Source organism: Hylobates moloch, unplaced genomic scaffold (assembly GCF_009828535.3).
Source record: "Hylobates moloch isolate HMO894 unplaced genomic scaffold, HMol_V3 SCAFFOLD_3, whole genome shotgun sequence".
NCBI classification, from domain to species: Eukaryota; Metazoa; Chordata; class Mammalia; order Primates; family Hylobatidae; genus Hylobates; species Hylobates moloch.
In genome coordinates this window covers 10,334,883-10,354,712 of record NW_026652278.1, presented here as the reverse complement: position 1 = coordinate 10,354,712, position 19,830 = coordinate 10,334,883, and the positions used below count along the sequence as shown (strand labels likewise).

The 19,830-nt window shown below is 51.2% G+C and overlaps 1 protein-coding gene across 1 annotated transcript; it reads left to right on the top strand.

Moving 5' to 3' along the window:
- Positions 1-12,665: 12,665 nt before the first annotated feature.
- On the top strand, positions 12,666-16,080 carry HMX3 (H6 family homeobox 3). Its single transcript, XM_032169495.2, has 2 exons — positions 12,666-13,146; positions 13,721-16,080. Exons 1-2 carry the CDS (start codon positions 12,747-12,749, stop codon positions 14,392-14,394), a joined length of 1,074 nt encoding a protein of 357 aa, XP_032025386.1. The 5' UTR covers positions 12,666-12,746; the 3' UTR covers positions 14,395-16,080.
- The last annotated feature ends 3,750 nt before the right edge of the window (positions 16,081-19,830 follow it).

Genomic DNA, 19,830 nt, shown 5'->3' with positions numbered 1-19,830 from the left:
ATCCTCTCACAGGGCGGGGAGAGGGGGGATGTGTGTGTGACTGTTTTGAATAGCTATTTAACCTGTCACATCCTCAAACCAAGTTTTCCTCTTATGTTCCCCAAACTATTGTGTTTCCTTAGTTCTAAGATATATGTGCCTTTATATTTACCATTTCTAAAAATGGGATATGAACCACACCTAATATATGCATTTATTGTAGTGATTTCTTTTTTTTTCTTTTACCTGAAAAGCTGTAATTGAATTGATGGTGCATCTTAAGATTGATACTGTTTTTAGAAGCGTAGACATTATTTATGTATTTATTTTAAATTCTATTTGATTGGGGTAAGTATACTTAGTATGAAACCTACTCTCTTAACAAAATTTTAAGTGCACAATACAGTATTGATAACTATAGGCATGATGTTGTATAGCAGGTCTCTAGAACTGATCTCGCTTAACTGAAATCTTAGGCCCATTGATTAGCAACTTCCCATTAGACCCTAACCCCAGCCCCTGGAAAAATAAAATAGGGAACGCCATTTTATCTTTTATTTATTTTTATTTTTTGAGATGTAATCTCGCTCTGTCACCCAGGCTGGAGTGCAGTGGTGTGTTCTCGGCTCACTGCAACCTCTGCCTCCCAGATTCAAGCAAGTCTCCTGCCTCAGCCTCCCCAAGTAGCTGGTACTACAGGCACACGCCACCACGCCCGGCTAATTTTTGTATTTTTAGTAGAGACAGGGTTTCACCATGTTGGCCAGGCTGGTCTCGAACTCCTGACATCAGGTCATCTGCCCACCTTGGCCTCCCAAAGTGCTTAGATTACTCACGGCATGAGCCACCGTGCCTGGCCTCTGTTTCACTCTTTGATTCTGTGTATTTGACTATTCTGGATACCTCGTGTAAGTGGAACAATGCAGTATTGGCCTTCTGTGACTGGTTTATTTCACTCAGCATAATGTCCTCTGGGTTCATCCATGTTGTAGCATGTGTCAGAATTTCCTTCCTTTTTTAAGGCTGAGTAATATTCCATTGCAGTATCTACCATGTTTTGTTTATCCATCCATCTATTAATGAATATTTAGGTTGTTAACGTATCTTGGCTATTGAGAATAGTGCTGCAATGAACATGAAAGTCCTAATATCTCTTCAAAATCCTAATTTCAATTCTTTTGGATAAATACCCAGAAGTGGCATTGTTGGATCATATGTAGTTCTACTTTTAATCTTTTGAGGAGCTTCCATATTGTTTTTCTGTATTGGCTGCACTATTTTTGTGTTCCCACCAACAGTGCATAGGGCTCTGATTTCTCCACATCCTCGCCAGCACTTGTCCTTTGTTTTCCTTGAGAATAGCCATTCTAACAGGTGTGAGGGGGTATCTCGTTGTGGTTTTCATGTGCATTTCCCTGATGATGAGTGACACTGAGCTTCTTTTCATACATCCGTTGGCATTTGCACATCTTTCTTTGGAGAAATGTCCATTCAAGTCCAAATTGGCAATTTACGACCCTCCTCCTGAATGTTCTTATCTCAAGCACCTTCAACCCCTCCCTCTCCCTGACTCCCATGGCTAATTAGTCACTAGTCCTGTGACTCTGCCTTCTCAGTGACCCTCTGATCCAGTTTCCTCTTCCATTCTCAGGGCCATTTCCCTGGCTCATATCCTCATGCACTCTGCTCTGAACTGTAGCCATAAACTCCTGCCTGGTCTCCCAGTCACCAGACTCTCCCTGCTCCCATCCAACCTCACTCCATGGCAGATTTATCTTCATGAACTACAGCTTTGACCCTGCAGTCCCCTTACTTCCACATCTTCTCTGGCTCCCCATTGCCACAAGAATATCCCAGCTCCCTAGCCTGGTATTAGGATTCTCATGACTTGCAGACAACTTTCATTCTCACTGCCCCTTCTCTCACACAGACTGTGCTCCAAGTACGGGAGAGGACCAACCCCATTGTGCATTTGCAAGTCTCTGTGTCTCCAAACATGCTGCCCCCTCTGCCTGCTGCCTGGAATATCCTCTCCTCTCTCTCCCATCTGTGCTTATCGAAAGCTCCATCTTAGAGACCTACACCGTGTCTCTGTGATAGCACTTATCCTGTTCTGACTTGACTTTTTAGCTTTCTGTGGCCCCTGTCTGGATCCTGCCCTAGACAGTAAAGTCCCAGAGAGCAGACACTATATCTCAATTGAATTCTTGCCCCCTTACAGGGTTTTAACACATGGTGGGTGCCTGTACATATTTACCAAATTAAATTCTATTTTTAGCACTCTAGTCACCCCATATTCCAGAGAAACAGCACACACCCCTGGTGGGATCAACATGCAAACCACACAGATCACAGCATCCTGCGCATTTAAAGATAATCAGTTTATCTGATTGATCATTACAATCCTTTCACGGTTTTAGAAAACACTTATGTCTTTCAGCGACAGATCTGCAGGGCTAGAGTTGCTCTTGGGCCTCCCATTTAGGGAGAAAATTGGGGCAAACTCTTATGTTGAAGTGACATCCTCTGTACTGCCGTTCCTGAGAAGACCAGCCTTATCGAAGGTCAGTTATAAACTGTGAGTATGAGAATGCTGTCCTCTTTCAGTTCTGTCCAATCTACAGGAGTTTCTACAGGAAATGAGAAAAGCACACTACAGAATCATAGCACTTTCAGGCTGGATCTATCTACTGCATCATTTCACTTTATGGATGAGGAAACAAGGAAAATTGAGCTCTTCAGAGGCAAAGGATTCAGCCAAGCCACACAGGTGGCCAGCGATGAGCAGGACTGACCCATATTCTGCCTTCAAGCACTTCCCCTGTGTTAGGGACTGAATATTTGTGTCCCCTCTCCCAAAATTCATCTGTTGAAATCTAATCCCCAGTATGACGGTATGAGGAGGTGGGACCTTTGAGAGGTGACTTGGTCGTGAAAGTGGAGCCCTCATGAATGAGATTAGTGTCCCTCTAAGAAGAGACACTCAGTGATTATATCTCTCTCTTCACCATGTCGAGTTACAACAAGAATGTGGCCATCTGCAAACCAGGAAGAAAGCCCTCACCAAGAAACCAACTGTGCAGGCACCCTGATCTCAGACTTCCAGCTTCCAGAACTAGGAGAAATCAACGTTTGCTGTTTAAGTCACTCAGTCTCTGGTATTTTTGTTATAGCAGCCTACACTGACTGAGACACACTGTCGCTGCCCTCCTGCCCTCTGTCCAGACTTAACGTTTTGTCAGTTGCCATTTACTGAGCATTTATTAGACGACAGATTCCACGCTGGGCGTTCTGCACACATGACCTCATCCCAGCCTCACAACTCCCCTGACAACTGGCCTGTCATTTAGACAAGGGGCCTGAGACTTAAGAGAAGTGAACAGCTTGCTAAAATTCACATAACCTGTAAGTGGCAGATTTGGAATCCAAAGCAAGCGCTGTCTGATTCTAAAGCATTTATTCGGTAACTGCTTCCCACTTTCCAACCCAATTCCTATTCCCTGGCAAGTCCATTAGAACCCACACCAGGAGGAAAGAATTTTCTTTCACGACATCTCAGAAAAACTGAACCGTGCATGAAGACCTCAGCACAATCTGGCAGCCTCTCCGCAGCTAAGGGCCTGGTACCAATTTCTAATCAATGATTCGAGCCAAGTTGTCAGGGAGGGTAAAGGCTTGGCAAACAGGATGGAGAGGATGGCAAGTTGCTTAGTATCCCTGGGGCTTAGTATTTGTTTTTGTTTTGTTTTCTGAAAGGGAATAATAGAGACCCCTGACCACAGAGTCAGGAGGAAGATGTGGGAGACTGAGTGAGAAAGTGCTTTTCAAAGTATATGCCTGACACTTATGTGAGGCACATCAGGGATGACCTGAGCAGTTCTAGGTGCACCAGGATCCCCTGTGGGACGCTCACCTTTCACCCTACTCAGGTCCTTGCTTCCTGTTGTCATATGAATCTGTGTCACCTGGTTTTTCCTATGTGTGTAGAAGGGAATAGAAATATATCCTATGGTCCATAATTCTACTCCTAGAGATGCTGAACAGAAATGCACGCATATGTTTGTTAGAAAATATATATCTATCAGTTGTATGTATAACTGTCCCAAACTGGAAACTGCCAATAAGTCTATCAAAAGCAAAATGAGTAAATACATTTTGTTGTATTTGCCCAATGCAATACGAAATAACAATGAAAAAAAAAAACTTAAATTGCCTGAAACAAAATGACTACATCTCACTAACATATTCTTGAGCAAGAGAAGCCAGACACAAAAGATAGAAAACTACATATGATTCTATTTATATAAAGTTCAAATGGACTGGGCATGATGGTTCACACCTGTAATCCCAGCACTTTGGGAGGCCAAGGTGGGGTGGATCACTTGAGACCAGGAGTTTGAGACCAGCTTAGAAAGCATAGTGAAACCCTGTCTCTATTAAAAACACACACACAAAAAAAAATAGCTGGGAATAGTGGTGCATGCCTGTAATCCCAGCTACTTGGGACATTGAGGCACAAGAATCACTTGAACTTGGGAGGCAGAGGTTGCAGTGAGCTGAGATTGTGCCACTGCAGTCCAACCTAGGTGACAGAGCAAGACTCTATCTAAAAAAAAAATAATGAGATCGTTTAAAATAAAGTTCAAATGCAGGCAAAACTAATACACGAATTGTGATTATTCTTGTTGGAGATGGGGGCAAGGATGATTGGATGGGAACACAAGGAGGCCTTCTGGGATTCTGGTATGTTTGGTTTCTTAATCTGGGTGCTGGTTTTATGGGAGCATTCAATTTGTTAAAAATTGCTGATAGTTGAGATCCTCATTAACCACCTCCTAACAAGCCTCCTAGCCTCCTGGTCCTCCCTGCTCTGACAAATCCTTCAGTTTATTTAAATGGTCTTCCTAGAACATGATCTGATCAGGTCCTCTTGTTTCCTGTGGCAAATCCTTCTATGGCTCCCCATTGCTTAGGTCTTCAGACCCTGATAGGCGTAAGAAATACCTAGAGAACTGTTCTATTAGTTATTGACTACTGTTTAACAAATTACTCCAAAACTCACTGGCTTAAGACATATATATTTATTATCTCACAGTTTCTGTGGGACAGGAGCCTCAGATTCATGGTCTATTGCAAGGCTTCAATCAAAGTGTTGTCTCAGGGCCTGTGTTCTCATCTGAAGGCTTGATTGGAGAAGGATCCACTTTCAAACTCACAAAGTGGTTATTGGCAACATTGAGTTTCTCACAGGCTGTTCAACTTAGGAATTCAGTTTATCACTGGCTGTTGGTATGAGGCCACACTTGGTTCATGAAAGCATGCAAACTGAGAAGGGAATAGAGAGAGTCAGCTAATGCACAGAAGTTACAATCTTGTAACCCAGTCATGCAAGTGGCATTCCATCACCTTTATTGTATTCTGTTGGTTGCAATCAAGTTACTAGGTCCAGCCTATATTCAGGGTGAGAGAATTACACAAGCACATGAATGCTCAGAGGTGGGGATCACTGTGGGCAGGTGTTGAATTGTGTCCTCCAAAAAGATATGCTGAAGTCCTAACTCCCAGTATCAGTGAACTGACCTTATTTGGACTTTATCCTACCAGAAGCTAAGAGAGAGGCATCCTTCCCTAGAACAAATTCTTCTTTGGAAACTCAGAGAGAGCATGGCCTTACTGACTCCTTGATTTTGGACATTTGGCCTCCAGAATTGTGAAACAATAGATTTCCATTGTTTTAAGCCCTCTAGATTTTGGCACTTGGTTAAGGCAACCCTAGGAAAGTGATACAGGGATGGTGCTAGAAATCAGCCTACTACATCTAGCAAAATTGCAGATTCCTGAGCCCATGCTCTCCTTACTGCCACCACAATGTGATATGATGGCTTTGTGGAAAGACCTATTGATTTTGATGCAGGAATTCAAGGGCCCACAATCGCTGATGCAGGAATTCAAGGGAAGCAGTCTCTTTGGCCCAGCTCTGTTCCCCATACTCCAGCTCTCTGTGCACCCTCCCCACCACAAACTCTATGGCTATATTCTGACATTTCCTCTGCCTCTTTGTTCTTCTCCCTTTCCTACTTGATAACACACTCATCAAGATCCTGGTTGATCACCTCCTCCAGGAAGCCTCCACTGACTACACTAAACCACCAGACTGAATTCGTTGTTTCCTTCTCTGTGATCCCAAATCACTTTGTGCCTAAATGTGCCAGAAGCACTTTGCCTCTCACATTGCATTGCCATTATTCACTCCCTTTTCAGTTTTCATTTCTAGGCTATGAGCGCCCCAAGAACAGAAGTTGTGACATTTAGTCTTGTACCCCCAAAGCCTGGCACAATGCCTGCCCAGGCATATTGCTAGCTAACTGAATAAATGAGATGACTCTTCAGGGCTGCTCAGGCATTGTTGGGAGGAAGCTTCCGCCACTCCTCTCCTGGCTGTCTTTAGGAGTCATCTTGGCTTATATGACATGACCTTTGATTGTTCTGATTGTGCCACATTCGTGTGGCAGAAGTGATGACTCAGGGAGAATGGGTCGTTCCTCAATCACTGAAGGAAGAAGCACAGAATCAAAGAACATCAGAGCTAGAAGAGACATCCTGGATAACAGCTCAATGTGGCCATGGGGACAGGCTTTGCTATCGAGGTACTCAGCTCTGATGTGGCTTGCATGACCTCACTGAGGGCTACATGGGCTAGGCTTCCCCCTATTCTGTGGGGAGTTTCTCATACACAGGAGGCTGAGCCAATGATCCTTGCATCCCTCACCCCCTGCCCAGCCACCAGCAGAAAGAGGAACCATGTAGGGAAGGTTGGGGGAGACCCAGCTGGGTCACTGGACCAGCTCCATCAGGCTCTCAAGACAAGAGGCATTGGAAAGCTTGTACTTATGCGTGGTGGCTGGGAGGTGAATATTTTCATAACCGCCTGACTGAGACAGCACTAATGTATTATACAATCTACTCACTGAAAGTTTTAGTACAGTCACGGAGTTGGGCAACCATCATCACAACTGATTTTAAAACATTTTCATCACCCCCAGAAAGAAACCCCATACCCATTTGCAGTCACTCTTCATTCCCCTCATCCCCCTAGCATCTGCTAATCACTTATTTCCTTTCTGTCTCTATGAAGTAGCCTGCTCTGGACATTTCATTTAAATGGAGTCAAACAATATGTGGTCTTTTACAATTGGCATCTTTCAAAGGCTCATCCACATTGTAGCATGTATCAGTGCTGGATTCCTTTGTATTGATGAATAATTTTCCATTGTATGGACAGACCACATTTTCTTTCTCCATTCATGGGATGTGGAATTTCTTTAGGTTGAGAATCCCATTGGAACTTGATGAATCTAAAGTTGACTTAAATGTAAGGCAGATGTGCCGCTCTTCTGCTAAAAATACCCTGCACAACAAAACAAATGAATCGCACAGATTCATTGACTCAACGATGCAGACTCAGAAAGAGTACATACTGGACGTAGTTATTTAGATGAACTTCTAGAACCAGAATAACTCATCTTTAATTCTAAAAGTCAACAGTGGTCTCTCAGGGTGGGGTTTGGGGGAATTGACTGCAAAGGGCCAGGAGAAAACTTTCAGGGTGGGGAAGTACAGTTGATAATTACTCAGGGGTATACATTTGTCAAAGTTTATGAGGTTGTATCCTCAAAATTGTGGATTTTATTGCATAGTAAACTATACTTCTTCTCCCCTAATGAGAACTCTGAGGATAGAGAGCAACCTGCAAATAGTTGCACTTGAAAGATTCTTGGTTTGGGGAGAAAGACTTTTTAAAAATTTTTTGTAGAGACAGGGTCTCACTGTGTTGTTCAGGTTGGTCTCAAACTCCTAGTCTCAAGTGAGGCCCTCCCACCTCAGCTTCTCAAAGTGCTGGGATTACGGATGTGAGCCACTGTGCCTCACTGTAAGAAGAAACTTTCAAAGAAGACAAGGGAACCAGGAAGAGAAACGGGGACGTGGGAGAGCTGGCTCATTTCTGGATAGAAGAGTAAGGCCTCCTTGAAGCAAGGAAGCAACTCTTGAGGCATCTCTCCATTGTAGAACTGTGTTAGCTTTCTCAAGGCAACACTGCAAGAACAGACTTTGGCCTGTGGGTTCATCTTGAAGAATGAATGAATGAGGAATAACAGCACAATAGCTAGAACTTACATAGCACTTACTGTATGCCAGCCCTGTCCTTGTAACAACCCTATGAGGCTAAATGTTTTAGTACTCTCTCCAGCTCTTCCTTGTCATACTCGGGACCTCAGTTTCCTCATCTATCAATCAGAAATAATAATAGTACCTACCTCACCAAGTTATAGTGCCTGGCTTCTAATAAGGATTCAATGACCGTGAGCCGATATTACCTCTATATAACTGTTACCCTCACTGTCGTGAAAGGGTAAGACATTCAGTCACTCTAAGGACACTGTATGTGATGCAGGAAACATATGTGATCAGGCACAGCTTGGCTATGACCTGTCTCCCAGGGCTGTGTATTTTCTAAGGGTCAGTCTTTAGTCAGAGGGAGACATCATTGGCAGCATTCCTGGTGGCATCGAGAAAGATGGGAGAGAACTTTCCAGGAAAGTTCCAGTAAAGAGCTTGTGTAGCATGTGTAGGTAGCACAGTTTCCCCAGGATCACAATTCCAGGCTTTTGTCCATTCTGCCTTCAAAGCAAGGACCTGCAGGTCAGAAGAGGTGGGTGGTAAAATGAGGCCATCAGGACCAGGGCAAACTCTCTATGTTAATTGTGGGGGCCTCCAGCCTGGGAGTTTTGCAGCTTTGGCTAGAAGCCTAAGCAGTCACCACCCCCTCCATGGATAAGGAGGTGGGCTGTACTAGGAAGCTGCTCCAAGCAGAAGGACTGTAGTATGGCTATGGAGGGAAGGAAGCAGCCTTCTCTTAGGTGAAGTACTGAAAAATATGGAAATGCTCCCCTCCTTTGGGAAGCGCCTTGCTTACTGACTTGTGTGTGTGCACAAACGTGTTTGTGCTTTGTGTGTGTGGTGGGCCTGGGGCAGATGAGAACGCCATGCCAAGCACTCCTGTATCAGGCCTCATGCTTTTGTGTAAAAGTTGGGTGTTAATCACTGGCATTCTCCAGGCCCCTTCTGCCCTCTTGGCTCCTTGTCCCAAGGGTGGATGGTATAGAGACCCGCTCTCACAGCCCATTTGCCTGAGATTAACCTGGGAAAGGTCCCCCAAAGGTCCTATTCCTTGGGCTCCTTTAGGTTTTGTAAAACGCAGCATCAAAAGATGTCAGATTTTCATTAAACTCTTTAAAAACAGCTTTTGGGTATGATCAGGCTATCTGAAGGTCCCTAATCAAGTGGGCCAATTCTCTGTAAGGGAACTGTGAATCCGTTCGTTCATTCATTCATTCATTCATTCATTCATTCATTCATTCATTCGTCTCACTCAGGCATTCAGGCATTAACACAAGCGTTTCTGAGCACAAGCGTTTCGTCCGCTGGTTGGCCGACGGCGCTGTATCCTGGGAAGACGAATGAGGCAGGCCCGTCCCCTCCCCGAGTCCTTCCTGGAGAACACCTAGCCTGAGGTTAGGACCGGCACCTAAAGGATAGAACGAGACAGGGACCACAGAATGGGCCCTAAAACAGGCAGGAAAAGCGGGAAGGAGGATGACAGGCAGGCGAGACCACTTCCTGTCGTGGCCAGGTAAAGATCAGCAGAGATCTGAAGGCGATTTCACCCACTTCTTCTCCCGGGATCAAGAGAAAAAATGCTTTTGTTCTCTAACTGCGGTGGCGAAGGGCGAGACCTCAATGGCTTTTAAACGTCCTGCGCCGGGACAGTGGTTTCTCCAGCGGAACCTGCAGGCTTGGTTCAGAGGCTGTCCCATAGAGGGCGCTGTCTGCCTGACTTTGAATGGAGTCGTGAGCGCAGGAACGCTGGCAACACCCCTCGCCAGAGGGCGAGTGAAGGGCTGAGTCCGCGTCCAGACCCGACTCCCAGCAGCTTTCTCGAAGGGGAAGGGAAAGATCTACTCAATACATCCCGCTTTTCGAGCCCAGCAATCCCTAAAACTGAGAGGATGGGCTGAGAGTGCTGACACTGGAGAAGCTCCTCTCCCTGGCCAAAACAAGCACACAACAGCGCCCCTGCGCGCCCCTGGGAAGGGAGTCAACCGGAGAACTTGGGGCGACAACCGGAAAGCCGGGATCCGGTAGCCGCACAGCAGGGACGCGGGCGGCTGTCCTGGACTCTTCTCCCGCCACACTGGGCCTGTCCCCTCCCCATCTGGGTCTAGCCCTGGAGGTGTGATTAGCCACGAGTCTCCCTCCCCAGACAGAACCCTCAGCATTCCCAGTTTAAAGGCGACTTTCGTGCGTCAGAAGTCTAGCCAAGTTTGCATGCGTCTGCCCTGAATGGCGGAGCTCCCAAAACACACAGGCATACACTCCGGGGTCTCTCCACGCACACTCGGCCGCGTGGCAGGCTGTATGCAGGCGGTGCCCACCCAACCCTCATAGACCTACGTGCATCGAGCTATTTCTGCAGTTGGGGGAAAATGACCTCTGGGTATCCAGCAGCGAGCGGTTGGGCGACCTAGGCCCAGTTTCCTCCTCTCTGGGCGCGGGTTTCCACTTGCAAAATCCAAGTATGAGACCCACCCTGCTGGGGTCTCAGGGCAGTGATCCGTTCCAACCCAAATTTTGGATGGCGTAGCGTTTTGCATTCCAGTAAAGCCCTGTGTAAACTCAAGGGAGTAATAACAGTAATTGTTTATGGAAGCGCCATTTACGTTTCCAGATTTCCAAAGCAAAAATGGGGTTCGCTGCTGTAGATGAATGCAGAAAGAAACTTTACATATGCCCGTCGAGATTTGGTGGGGGAGGGTCTGACGCCCCAGGACCGAAAAACAAAATCTACGTCTCAAGTGGGGACCCCACACGGTCACGTCTGCCAATGTAGGGCGGCCTTGAATTAGGCGAGGCTCAATCTAACGAAAAAGAAAGCGGTGGGGAGGTGAAGGGATCCCAAAAAGCCCTCGTGTGCGGGAGCTTCACCAGGGTGGAAGAGGGTGAGGCCAGTTTTGTCACCTCTCTCTGATAAGAAAGCTGTCTCTCGGGAGGGGACCTCACAAACAATTCTGATTTACTTGATGCTTAAATTTAGAGTATTAAATGTCTGCCTCATGGGCTTCTCGTGCGAACCGGGGAGCTGTTTTTAAAGCCAATGGAGTGGAATGTCCTTTCACTAAGCAGTTCTGCAAAGGTCCAGTGTGGTTCTCTAAGGACTTGGCTGCCGTCGAGACACGCAGCGGATGCCGCTGCTTGCCGCGGCAGAGGAAGCTACGCCGCTGCGCCTTCGGTTCACCTTGCCCCTATTAAAGCGTTAGTTAGGCAGCTCCAAACGCCGGCCGGCCGGAGAGACTTCCTGGGAGAAAGTGCTGTCGCCGGGGTCACAGACTCGGAGTTGATCCGCGAGCTTTGGGCACCGGCGGCCAGAGCAGAGGGGTGCCCTTCCGAGAGCAGCCGTCGGTGCGGAGAAGCTGTTGCCCCAGCAGCCCCACCGAGTGACGCGCGGGTTTTGGCCGGGTCAGCGCGCATTCGCACACAGGCACACCCACTCCTGGTCCCGCGGGAAGGCTCACTCTTCGGTTTTCCAGGGCTAAAGGTCAAGGCCACGCGGATTTCTGAGTCCGAAGACGCAGTGCGAGGACTTACACCCGGATTCCCTTACTATCGGCTGGACGATGGGTGGGGAACCCAAATCCCACTCTTCTTGGCCTCACCCTTCCTAGCAGGCTTTAGGAAAAATACTGAGGTCGCTGGACCCCAAAGGGTAGGAAAGTGATGAGTTCTCCGCGGGCCGAAGTCACGTCCTGCCTCTTGGGCCGGCGCTGCGTGGCTCTCCAGCCGCGTGGGGGCGGCGGGCCCCTGTCCAGCCCCAGGGGGCGGGGGAGCGGCAGCTGCGAGCGCAGATAACCCCGAGGTGACCCGGGAGGGCCTGGTCCGCCCCTCCCCCCTCCCGCAGGCCTGGCGGCGGGAAGCGGGTCCCTGCGCCGCAGGGGGGAGAGGCAGGCGCGGTCTCCGGGCTCGCGGTTGTCAGTGCGCTTCGGCCAGGGGCGCCGCCTGCTCCGCGTCCCTCTCTCGCCTCCTGCGCTCGCAGGAGCGCTCCGAGTGCCTCTTTAGCGGGAGCCAATATCCTTTTGTGCTAATAGGCTTGTCCTCATTTGCCGCCTAATTGGACTATATAAAGCCAATAACAGGCGGGCTCTTATAGCCCGAAGCCAAAGCGCCAAAATCCGAGGGAAGGCGAGGAGGGGGCGGTGGCGGAGGCGGCTGCGGGGCCGGGGCTCGGCTGAGCCTTCGCCTGCCTAATCCCATTTGCCATTGTACGCGCCCAATCGCCGTATACTCCCCGCATTTAACTTGGATGACATTTTGATTTCATCATTAGCATCCGGCGCCGGATTGACGCAGCCTCGAGCCGGGGACTGCTCTTGCTGCCTCCTCCGCGGAAGCCGCAGCCTCAGCCGAGCCGCCTCGATCCCTCGGTGCCGCGGCAGGGCCGCTCCCCGCTCGTCTGCACCCCTCCCCCATGCGAGCCCGCCCGACTGGGTCCTCACCCCGCCCTCCCGCAGTTGGATTTGCGCCTGGGGCGGCCCCCGACTTTGCGCCCCGTAGTTGAGTTCCGTTTATGGTCTGATTTCCGGCCTCTCGCCTGCTCGCCCCGCCGCCCGCCTGTCCCGCTCCCTCCCTCCCGGGGACCCGGAGGAGAGGGGACCATGCCGGAACCCGGGCCGGACGCTCCCGGCACCGCCAGCGCACAGCCCCCCCCGCCGCCGCCCCCACCACCCGCTCCCAAGGAGTCCCCGTTCTCCATCAAGAACCTGCTCAACGGAGACCACCACCGGCCGCCCCCTAAGCCGCAGCCGCCCCCACGGACTCTCTTCGCGCCAGCCTCGGCTGCCGCCGCCGCCGCCGCTGCCGCCGCCGCGGCTGCCAAGGGGGCCCTGGAGGGTGCCGCGGGCTTCGCGCTCTCGCAGGTGGGCGACCTGGCTTTCCCCCGCTTTGAGATCCCGGCGCAGAGGTTTGCCCTGCCCGCGCACTACTTGGAGCGCTCCCCAGCCTGGTGGTACCCCTACACCCTGACCCCCGCCGGCGGCCACCTCCCGCGACCTGAAGGTACCGACCTCTCTTTGAACTTTCGTTGTCCCCCTGCGCGCCCGTCCCGTCCCCGCCCCGCGCTGCTTCCCTGGGCAGCTCTGAGACCCCAGCACCCGCAAACCCTCTGTTCGGTCAGTTTTTTTCGGCCCCTGGCCTGCCCTCGCGCTGGGTTGCGCTGCCCCTTAATCCAATCCCACTTGGTGAGAAAAGAAGTGGAATTGGAGCCCCGGGCACGGTGAGGCTTCAGACGGCCGAGGCTCGGGACACGGCCTGGAAGGAGGGGGTGATTCCAATGCGCCTAAGCCGAAAGGGAACCGTTCTGCCGGCCCCTGGCGAGGAGGCTGAGGGAATGGAAGGAGGTGGCCGCGCTGCCACCATCTGCTCGCCTGTCCTCGGGAGGAGGGGGATCCCAGGACCTGGCGTCCCTTCTCTGGCCCAGCCGAGAAGGAGGCAGCCCGCGGGAATGGTGAGGCCTCACGGCCTGGGACCTGGAGGCCGGCGCGGGTCCCGGGCCTGCCGTCCCCAGGCGCCGGGCCTCGCTCAAGGCTGTGTCGGTGTGCATGTGTGTGCGTCCGTCTGTCTGTCTCCCCAGCCTCGGAGAAGGCCCTCCTGAGAGACTCCTCCCCTGCCTCGGGCACGGACCGCGACTCTCCGGAGCCACTGCTCAAGGCCGACCCAGACCACAAGGAGCTGGACTCCAAGAGCCCGGACGAGATCATTCTGGAGGAGAGCGACTCCGAGGAAAGCAAGAAGGAAGGCGAAGCGGCGCCAGGCGCGGCCGGGGCGGGCGTAGGGGCGGCCGCGGCCACTCCGGGCGCAGAGGACTGGAAGAAGGGCGCCGAGAGTCCGGAGAAGAAGCCGGCGTGCCGCAAGAAGAAGACGCGCACCGTCTTCTCGCGCAGTCAGGTCTTCCAGCTCGAGTCCACCTTCGACATGAAGCGCTACCTGAGCAGCTCGGAGCGAGCGGGCCTGGCCGCGTCCCTGCACCTCACCGAGACGCAGGTCAAGATCTGGTTCCAGAACCGCCGCAACAAGTGGAAGCGGCAGCTGGCGGCGGAGCTGGAGGCGGCCAACCTGAGCCACGCCGCGGCGCAGCGCATCGTGCGGGTGCCCATCCTCTACCACGAGAACTCGGCGGCCGAGGGCGCGGCGGCTGCAGCCGCTGGGGCCCCGGTGCCAGTCAGCCAGCCGCTGCTCACCTTCCCCCACCCCGTCTACTACTCGCACCCGGTGGTCTCTTCCGTGCCGCTGCTACGGCCGGTCTGAGGCCCCAGAAGGGTGGGGGAGGGAGCGCCCGGCCTCCTTGTCCGGACCCCGGAGGAGACTGGGCCGGGCCGAGGGCGCCGAGACGTCCAGCGGCCTTCAGGAAGTGGGGCTTCGGCGCGCAGCCTCGGCTTCCCCTCCCCCAGTCGGTAGCATTTTGTAAGTATTTGCAATGCATTTTCGTGCAATTCATCCCTAATGGATTGGAGGCGCTTCCCCTCTTACTTTTGGCTTTTGGCTTATATTAAGAGAAAGCAGGAACAAGACAAAATTTCCGGGTCAAATATTTCGGCCGATAGTTTTTGTAAAACGTGCAGCCCTCCCTTCCAAATTTCCATTGCGCTGTGGCTTTTTGGTTTTATTTTTATAGAAAGAAAATAATCGCAAAACCTAAATCCCTCTAGTTTATTCTTTTTTGCTTTTTTTTTTTTTTTTTGAGACGGAATCTTGCTCTATCTATCGCCCAGGCTGGAGTGCACTGGCGCGATCTCGGCTCACTTCAACCTCCGCCTCCCGGGTTCAAGTGATTCTCTGTCTCAGCCTCCCGAGTAGCTGGGATTGCAGGTGTGTGCCACCACGTCCGGCTAATTTTTGTATTTTTAGTAGAGACGCAATTTCACCATGTTGGCCAGGCTGGTCTTGAGCTCCTGACCTCGTGATTCGCCCGCCTCGGCCTCCCAAAGTGCTGGGATTACAGGCGTGAGCCACTGCGCCCGGCCTAGTTTATTCATTTTCTGTAGAACTGTTTTCAGAATCCAGAGAGGGAGAGAATTCATATGATAGTACTTTTATTTCTGGATTTCTGGATATGTTTCTTCCTCCCAGCCCCCAAATCAGTTATCCACCTTAATTTTCAGAATATGAGCAGCCTCTCGTAAGAATCCCGACTCAGGCCGCTTTTCTCTTCTGGAGAGGTCTGTCGCAATTAGCCTCTTCATCGGTCTTACTTTGTGATGGAAGAATTCTCTAAGTGTTTAAAGGGAAAAGACAGCCAAAAATCAGAACTCTGACTATTGAGACAGCTCCATATCTGGCCTGGTCTAAGTGGTCTTATTTATTAGTAGCATTTATTTTGAGAATTTCATTTGTAAATTATTATTAATATTACTATTATTACTTTGTTCCCTGTTTTGAGAGAGTAATTTCAGTATTTTTAGTATATCTTTTATCCTCTCCTCTTAGTTTTCATGTTCTGCAGTAATTGTTGTACGTTGACCTGTGCAATATTGTACAAAATCTCCTGAGAAAGCTGTTTCCTCCTCCACCGTAGGAAACAGACCTTTTCACTGTATAATCGTGGTCATTCATTTAGAAAGAAAAAATTAGGCAGGGGAAAGGGGGAAAGAAAGAAACAGGCTTAGGTAGTGATGCTCAAAGGAGTAAGTTAGGCATACTGGAGCGCTTTAAGTGAAGGACAATCAATTTAGAAGAATTTTAACTTATTTGATAAATGTACAGATTTCTTGTAAAGTTCACCCTCTACTCCGCAGGGCTCCTGGCTCTGTCACCCAATCTGTTTTCTTTCTGTCGGTACACCTGTTGTTCTGCGATAGTTTGTTTCCCCTCATCTCCCTCACCTCTGCCTGGGTTGAGTCCCTTTTTAAGAAAAAGAGAAAAAAAACCCCACAAAATATTGTTACACTAATGTTGTCGTGACATTGAATTAATTAAAAAGAAAAGAAAAGCTTTTCGTGTTGCCAGAGTGTGTAAGTTTGGACGATTTTCCCTAGAGCAAGTGTCTCCAAAACTCTTTTCTATCTTGCTCGCTGACTGCCTCTGCGCTCCCTAAGTACAACCTGGACGCACAACCCTGTATTCCGGGAGGCGGTGGATACAGAGGCGGCTTTGTTCGCGACCAGAGGCACTCTCTCCCCTGTACCTTCCGCGGCCTGAAACGCCCAGCGAGCAGGGAAGAATGCTGGGCGGAAGGGGAGTGGACCTAGGCTTATCTAGTTTGCGAAATTGAGCAAAGCGACAGCGCGCGAGGCGAGATGCCAGAGACAGCTGGTACTTCCGAACACTGGTCTGCAGCCTCCCGTTTTGTTCTTAAACCTGGGTTCCTTCGGGAGCCGAGAGCTTTTGGGCAGGGCATCCCTGGGCATTCGTCAGCTGGTTAACTTTGGTGGGCTCTGGTTGGAGGGGAGAAGGGAGTGAGTTCAGAGTTTAGCTGCAGCCGTAGGCCGATTGCCAAGTCAGGCTAGGAAAGGCTGGGCCACAAGAGGACAGCCAGCTCTTGGGACAGCGGCTCCCACTACCAGGAGAGGGGAACTTCCGCAGGGCTTGCGGAGCTGAGATTCCCGGGGCGGCTTGAGCATGGGCGCCGTCCTGATGTGCTAAGTGTGAGGCAACAGAGGCTACCTAGCTGCGGCAGCTGCAACAGAGAAGACCTTGTCTCTTCCGTGCCAGGCTCTTCTCTTTCCCCTGGCGCCCAACACCTCCTGGGCGGCATCTCTAGATCCCCGACCCTGTCCTGGCAGAGGCCGGGAAGCGTAGCGCTCACCACACCCGCGCGCTACTGGGCTCTAGGCCGCCGCGCTCTTAGTGAGCAGCCTGCGGAGGCACAGCGCGCCGGAATCGCCTGGAAGGGTGGGTCCGCCCGACATAAGCAAGTGCCTGGGCGACACTCGCTGGCCGGGTGTGGCCGCCTGCCTTTAAGCTGCGGGTCTGCACGTACAATTCCTGGCGGGGCACCTTTGAAGCTGAGGAGCCGAAAGGGGGAGATGAGGAACCCAGAGGCTGAAAAGATTCCAGAGAGCAGCCATAGGGCGCGACCGCTGGGGAGCGCCTGCACGCCTCCCTTTCCTCTCGCAGTGCGTTGCTAGGCTCCTCAAATTCAATTGACACAATTGATTCTACTGTGGCTGAAACGTCCAGTATAGTTTTCTGTTAATGGAAAACTGCCCTCCAAATAAACCGACATGCGTATTTATGGCAAAATTTTAGCCTGGACCCCAGTGAAGATAGATCTCTCTTTATTTCCCTCTGGTTTGGAATAAAAATGAGGGCATGTGTCATAAATGAAAAATAAACAGAAATTCGGGTCAAAATATGTTGTTCCTTGTGTTACCTACAAACATGGTGATGCCTTTTACTGTTGGCAATACCAACCGCAGGACAGGCCAATAACAGCTCATTAAAAATAATGTTGCAATAGCAAACACGTTCTGAGATTTTTACAGCCAGAACACGATGTTATCAAAGGCCGAGGAAATGCTTCTTTATTTGTGTTTGGATTCTAGAAAACGGTTCTTGACTGACCAAGTCTTTACAAAGTCGGGAAGTAACTGGTTCTCCACAAGCACAGTTTATCCTTTGTCCTGCTCCTACAGCCTCCCTTGTCCTCCTGTTCGGGAGCCCCACTGCCCTGGACCCCTGAGCATTCCTCCCCCAAACAGTGATGTGTGCCCTGGGGGAGGGAGGTGGTGCCAACTTGGCCTGGGGACTGGTGGCTGTGTGAGCCTAGAAGCTGGCCCAGGTAGGAAATGTCCCCTTCCCTCCTGTCAGGGGTCACCATATTTATCCCAGGGCAAGCGAGGGGGTTGAGCCAGGGTGCGGGGCTGTGGAGCACAGAAGCCACTCTACACAAAGCATCCTAAGCTCAACTGCAAGTTTTTCTGTGGTTTTCAAGCCAGGAGAAGCCAAGAAGTCACTTAGTGGGGCTGTCACATCTCCAGAGCTGGCCGTCTTCTTCCCCCACCCAGAATGCCCCCCTCCCTGCTGCCTCTGCAAAGACTACCGGGAGCTGCTGCCACCACTCACCAAAAGGGGCCTTTTTTGGGAAAAGTAAATGTGCCTACACAAAATTCCTCCTGGACATTCCCTAGGGGAAGACAGGGCATCCCATGTCCTCTCTCCTAGGACACTGAGCTGGCACTCTCAATTTTGTGTTTTCACCCCTCCTTCAGACTGTGGAGACCAGCTTCTCTCTGCCAACCCTAGCTTTAGATTCTTCCCCATCTGCACCCCAATTAATCTTCAAGTCAATGCAAATGACTTCAGCTTCCAGGCTAAATCCTTTCTGCATCACCCAAAGAGACACACATGGAAACAACACACAGGATACACTCACATTTGATATAAACACTCACCATACACATTCACACACTGTAGACCTCCTAACACCATTTCCGTGGGTTCCTAGCATACCCAATCACAAATGTGTTTGGCTTCACCACCATTGCTAAGGCACGGACGTAATCACACACATCTTGTTCGAAGTGACCCTTTTCTCCGATGGCCTTAGGCTTAGGCAAACTAGGAAGAATCCTGGGAAAGGACTGGGCAGAGTGAGGTGTCGCTCCCACCTTTGCTGCAGAAAGCCTGAATGAACATCCTTTGGAGCGGGATGCCTCGAAATCCCTCCTCACAAGCCATCTGGGATAAACTAGCGGAGCCTGCCACCATCCCACCGCAGACCCCCATGCTCTTGTAGGCTGGGATCCTACTCAGTGTCCGCCTCCTTACAGTGCCAGGCTCTGCCGCTCTGAGCACCCCCGAGACCTCTCTGGACCCTGGGAGACCACAGAGCCGGCACGCGAACTGTTTCTGTTGGCAACACAGATGTATTTCTTTTATTTGGTAGTAAACAGAGTGGGTGTGTATACATCAAACAACAGCTAGACAGATATAAACTGCCCCCCCACCACCGGGCGCTCATTCTGAGCCGCGACGCCCCCTCAACAGGCTCCCGGCGCCGCAGAGCCAGAGGCCACGCGGTGAGAACCCCAGTGCGTGCGCTCTTCTTGTGTGAGAGGCTGGAAGTAGAGGTGGGAGAAAGAGGAGCAGGCGAAAAGATCAGTGGGACCTGCTTTCTCTTCTGCGGCCTTCTGGGCCAGCTAGGGCCTGGGAGATGGAGACTAGGGTCGGAGGCTTGGGGGCGGGAGGGCGGTGCTGCCGGCTGCTTCCTGCCAGCGCTTTGACGAAGCCTCGCGTTGTCCCGCCACCTGGGCGAGGGCCACGCACTGCTGCTTTCACCCCCTTGCGCCCGCGGGGCACCTGGACTCCCCTTGAGAGTCCCCGTGGGGCCTGAGCTTCTGCTGGGCGCTACCCTGCCCTCCACGATTCCATTTTGCCCCATTTATTCGGGTTGTCCACTTCCCGCGGCTCAGTGACCCAGCCAGGGGGCGTCTTCTGCTTAGCGGTCCAAATGTAGACTCCGCAAAGAGGCTAAGACCTGTCTACCGGGGTGCGCGCGATGGGGTCAGGGTGTAAGAACCAGGAGCCTCATAGAAACCTCTGCTTGGGGTCCAAAGCGCAGCTGGGCACTCCCAGAGGACAACATCCGCCCCCGCATGTACACGTGGTCCCGCAGGAGCCAGCCGCAGGGCTCCCACTCTCGGCTCCCCGCCCTCTCGCTGCCCCCCACCCCCTAACCCGGGCTTTGAGGTGTGAGCGATTCCTTGCCTCTGGGCCTAGGACTCTGGAAGTGTGCACGGCCGT